Source organism: Physeter macrocephalus, chromosome 19, assembly GCF_002837175.3.
Source record: "Physeter macrocephalus isolate SW-GA chromosome 19, ASM283717v5, whole genome shotgun sequence".
In the NCBI taxonomy this organism is placed as follows: domain Eukaryota; kingdom Metazoa; phylum Chordata; class Mammalia; order Artiodactyla; family Physeteridae; genus Physeter; species Physeter macrocephalus.
The window spans coordinates 55,506,935-55,512,590 of record NC_041232.1 but is presented as its reverse complement, the minus strand read 5'-3'; the positions used below and the strand labels follow the sequence as shown (position 1 = coordinate 55,512,590).

The following is a 5,656-nucleotide window of genomic DNA, read 5'->3' as shown; positions in this document are numbered from 1 at the left end:
AAATTGAGTTATTTGTAGTGAAGTGGATGGACCTAGAGTCTGTCATACAGAGTGAAGTAAGTCAGAAAGAGAAAAACAAATACCATATGCTAACACATATATATGGAATCCAAAACAAAAAAGTTGTAAAGTGCTTGGCATTAAAACTTTCTCCAGACATAATAGAGACATCCATAACTAATAAGATCACAAAGGAAAATTACATGTAAAAATTAAAAGAAAGTCTCTTAACAAAAGTATTGTAAAAGCATGTTTAAACAGTGTCTAACATACTACTTTTTGAACATAGTCACAACATAAGTTACACTATTGTGATTTAAGAATAGAATTGAACTTAGAAATACAAACATTAAATGAAAACACTTCATTAACACAATTTTTAAAGAAAGAGGTAATAACTCAGTTTACAAAAAGAGGTAGGGTGGAGTGAGGGTAATTTAGACGAGCTAATATAAGAAATTTTCACTTTCAAACAATGTAAGAATCTCTAGCGTGTAATAACACTTGCATCTTTTAGACGATGTTACCAAAAAAGTAGGTGGTCATCTTGCAGGTATCACCAAAAGCTCTACATTTTCAAATTTGTTGGAATTACAGACACAAAAGGCCACGTATTATATGATTCTCTTTATATGAAATGTCCAGAATTGGAATATCTACAGAGATAGAAAGTAGATGAGTGGTTGCCAGGGGCTGGAGGAAGGAGGGAATGGGGAATGACTGTTAATGGGTACATGGTTATATTTTTGATAAAAATGGTCTAAAAGTAAACAGTGGTGATGATCGCACAACTTTGTGAATTCAATAAAAAACCATTAAACTGTACACTTTCCAAGGGTGAACTTTATGGTACGTGAATTATATTTCAATAAAACTATTATTAACAGATTAAATTTAAATTAAAAAGTAACCTGACAGAATTCATAATGTCAATTTATACTACAACAGATATCATTCAGAGCCTTCCACCTGTTCCAACAGCTTCTTTTTTACCTTGGCAAGGCGGCTCATCTGATCTTCTGAGAGAGTACTGCTTGTTCTGCCAGGAGTTTTTGTGGGTTCTGATCCATCTGCTTCCACGTTAGGCCAGACTTTCAAGTCATGCATCCCTTGGCGAAACATGCTAGGCAAAAAGAGAATGTTCAGGACAGAACTGAATTAATGTAGTTCATTATGGGAAATTTTAGATTCGTAAACAGAGAGAATTCTACCAAGAAAATACATGTCTCTCTTGCCAAGCTTTAAGCCTCCAGTGGGCTGTAAAGCAATTAACCAAGCAACTAAAATCCATGTAACACTGTTTTTCACGTGCCATTCTTTTCTCCTCCAAGCAGTTAGAACTATTACAGAGATTCTAAAGGTAAACTGGAAACAGAGAAGCATCAGTAATGGACCACATGCACTTCATCACTTCAGTGGAGATCTCAGAAACAGAATCCAAATTTCTACCCAGCGAAAGAATGTCACATTTACAATGACTGAAACCAAAATTAAAATAATTATATAACTTTCTACTTTAAGTGACAATTCAGCATAGTAGACAGCGGAGTTGAACTGCCAAGGTTTGGATCCCAGCTGTGCCATCTATTACCTACAAGACTCCGGGTAAGTTACTTAACTTCTCTGTGCCTCAGTTTCCTCAACTATAAAATGAGATTATAAAGAGTAACTGTACCTCACAGGTTTGTTAGAAAAATTAAATAAACCAGTACAAGTAAAAAGTACTTAGAATAGTGTCTGCCACGTAATAAGTATTCGATAAGTGTTCACTATTATTTTCCTTTTCACTGGGTACAGGCTTATTTCTCTCCCATCTTCTTCTCCGTAAGGAAGTTGTCTAAAAGGGAATACAATAGTGGATTCAGTAAGAAAAAATACCCATGTCTACAAATCAGAAATTTAACATATCGTTGGAATTCAGCCTGAGCTGGATGATCCTGCTTTAAAGTAAAAGACTACATGACCTCTGATTGTCATGCTTCTGCTTCTTTCAAAAAGCTACCATGAAGACCCACAGTAAAGGTTGAACAAACTCATAAAAGGAGCTCTAGACAAATATGTTTTTTAAATATGCTGTCAAGTTTCTGAGTTTTGTTTTTTTGAAGAGGGTTAGAGATAGTCTTCTGTTAGTGTGTTCTCTTTTTTTAAGTGTTGTTTAACAAGGCCTTTCAAACAATATAAAAGTCTATTCAAACAGCATCCTCCCAAAGCTGAAAGGCCAAGCTGTGAATTGCAATGAAAAGAATAAGACTAGAAGTGTGTGCAGGTGAGTAGGCAAGTCCAAAGACTCCCATATTAAATAATTTTTTAATTAGGTACACGATGGATATAGTGATGCACTTTTCCCATCTTTAAAACCACTGTACTTAACTGTAAAAGGTTCACATTAATTTTTAAACCATTATTATCATGATCTGACCAAAGGAAAATTTCTTAGCAGATTTTCCTGAGGTAATAAAGAGAATTTTCACTGAATATTATGTAATGTATGTAAGTAGTGATACCATAAACATTTAGATTGGAAACTATAAAGGACAGCTACAAGCTGATGAGCAGTATAAGATTAAGGACCAAATATGTTAAGGTCTCTAAGGTTGGCAATAAACAGGTAATATCCAGCAACCATATCTGCAAAAGCTTACTTTATAGGTCCAACAGAAAATGTACTGACTGGTTGTGAAGAATCAATACACCTAATATTTATCTATCATGTTAAAGATCAAAAAAAAAGTGTTAGTATTTAAAAAGCCATTATAAAACGTTCATTTTCTTTCCCTTTCAACTGAGAGAGACATTCAACATCAAGCAGACCTTAGTCTCTTAAGAAACTGGGTACAGTGAGGTCATAATACCACTTTCAATGAATATCCTTAAATGTACCTTCAGAAACAGCAGAAAGCTTCCCTTCCTTCTCTCCACGTCCTTATCCCCAAGTGAACAGTTTGGCTGAACTTAACTAAATCAAAAATAAGTACATTTGGCAGGAAGTCAGTTTACTAAATGATTTAGGTACCTTGGGATGGATCTGGAGAAGAGATTTAAGGATAGGGGACATGGAAGGTAGGGGTGATGCCAAGTGATTCAAATGATCAAGTGAACATATTACTTTCTTTTGACACTAATGGAACCTTTACAGAGAGTTACACAGCCTCCAGGTGGCAAGCCAGAAGATGCTCAGAGCATCAAGTCCATTTGGGAAATTAAGCCAAACAGGCAAGAAAGAAGAAAACAGTACAGCAGGATCTCCCTCAGACACAAGCAGAGGCCCCAGCAACAGCTGCTGTAGATGCTCCAGCTCCCAGTGCCAAGCCACTATAGCAACAGCTGGCCTGACTTCAGAATTCACATTTGGAAAAAACATCTGCAAGAGAAATATACAGCTTGCGTATGATCCTTTGCCAATTCAACCTAATGATCAATCAAGTCTTTAGCTACTTAGGAATCTCACAAGCTAGACTTTCAAAATGAGGACAATTAGTTACTCCAGCCATATCCTAACAGATCTGTCTTTCGATTAACTACACTACTCTCCGAGAAGCACTGTTTCACACTGATTCAAGTATACAAAACAGGTATTAGCAAACAGCAAGAGTTGGTAGTCACAGGACTCCCGATACTATAACACAGCTATTAGACACTTTGAGGACCACTTTTAAAAAGCCAGTAAGTCCATACCAGGACTATTTAAGGAACAAGGTGGGGTACAACTAGTGTTATTTCATTGCCTACGAAACATATGAGGAAATGAAGGTCTAAAGCAGCATTTCCCTAAGTCATGAGAACTGTGGTGGCACATGACATGATTTTTAATGGTAGGTGGAAAAAAATTTGCACAGGCTTCCTGCTGAGATCACACAGAAGACTCACACTACTTTCTCACCATGAATGTCAGCAACACCATGCAGAGAAGCAGCTGTGACGCAGCAGTACAAGTGGATGTCTGCACTCTGCTATAGCACCTGGAACATCCTGTATATCATATTCTTCCACAATCCAAAGGTGCACAGGAAGTCCAGTGCGAGAGCGAATGCCTCGGCTTGTCTCCACTGCACCCCAGTTAGCCTTCAAGGGAAGGCCCCAGGACACAGAGAGAAAAAGGAGTTATTTTAATTTCATAGGGCTTCTCAGATTTCCTTTTTCTGAGGTGCAGGTCACTATAAGCATAAGCCTAGAGGGAATAGTAGGTGATCTAACATGAGTCATTATACACACACATACACACAATGATTACTACTCTTTTCACGTACTTTATAAAAACTTGCCAAAGGCCAAGTAAAACAGTGTCACAAATGTCAATCTGAGAACTGATTTGGCTGTAGGCAGGTCATTTCACTGCACTTCTGTGGAAATTTCTATTGTCTCACACCTATAGTCTAGTCAGATTGTCTCCTGAAAGTACATCCTAAGGTCAATGAAAATGTATCGATATAGGAGTGTTAAAAGAGGTGTTTTCATGAGGGAAACTCCCGCTGTTATTTCAGAAGGTAAACCACTAATGAAGAGGCCAGGAGGAAAAACCAAGAGGTCTGTCTATCTGGCTGTTTCTCAAGAAGATTTAACCACTAAGACTACAGTAAGAGTAATAAACTGTTGTGCATTTTTTTTCTATATGGCAAGCAAATTCCACCCTGGTAGAGAAAGTAAAAAGGTACAAACACTCCAGAAAAGAAACATACTGATTTTGTAATATGTCCATTCTACTATAACATGCCATTTTATCAAAAACCATATTTAAAACTGGAGGCCACGATGTCTCAGACTAAGTCTAAATTATTGTTCCTGCATGGATTTCAATAATAAATATTTCTTTAATAGGTACATTAAAGTAAAATACCTACACATTACTAAGCAATCAAGCTATTCTAAATGAAATTACATCTACATTTTATTCATGAGTTGAAGCTTTTCTGAGACATCTATCCTGAACAGAAAAATTCAATATTATAAGGATATCGATTCTCTCTGTAATTCACATATATAATTCAATAGTTTCCCAACAAAATAACAATGAGCTTTTTTTTTTAAACTGAGGAAATAATATTAATATTTATCTGATAAAATATAGAGACTATCCAGAGAAATTCTGAAAGGACTACGAATGAGGAAGATTATCTGCCTCTAATATTAAAACATTTTATAATTAATAGTATTCAAAACTAACAAGAATAGTTCAGAAATAATGACAGCTAATATTTACTGAGCACTTATTAAGCTCATTACATGTCTTTAGTAATTTATCATCATAAACTACTCTGTGAAGTAAATACTAATATCTCATTTTACAGATAAGGAAACTGAGGCATAAAGAGATTAAATAACTTGCCCAAGGGTACACAGATAATAAGTAAAAGAGCCAGGTTTTAAACCCAGACAATCTAGTTCTACCTGCCTTCCTAACAACCACTGGTTTATAAAAAACTGATAAATTCAACATCATAATTTAAGATTCATGAGCTGCAAGTAAATAAGCAACAAACAAATATATGATAATTCAAAAGAAAATGTCAAACAGGAAAAACAATATGTGTAATATGTAACACAAAAAGGGCTAATTTCACTAATCTACAAAGACCCCTTACACATTAATAAGAAAAATGACAACTCAAAAAAAAAGGCAGGGCTTCCCTGGTGGCACAGTGGTTGAGAGTCCGCCTGC

At 35.8% G+C, this 5,656-nt stretch overlaps 1 protein-coding gene across 3 annotated transcripts in view; it reads right to left on the bottom strand.

Moving 5' to 3' along the window:
- The window catches only part of PIK3C3 (phosphatidylinositol 3-kinase catalytic subunit type 3), a 174,335-nt gene that overhangs the window by 154,548 nt on the left and 14,131 nt on the right, over positions 1 to 5,656 (bottom strand). For all 3 annotated transcript variants that reach the window (XR_002891345.3, XM_024120622.1, XM_028480039.2), the window contains exon 4: positions 994 to 1,123. Coding sequence is in view for 2 of the 3 variants with exons in the window: in XM_024120622.1 (XP_023976390.1) it covers positions 994 to 1,123 (130 nt within the window). In the remaining variant the exon portion in view is untranslated. The remainder of the gene's footprint in view (positions 1 to 993; positions 1,124 to 5,656) is intronic.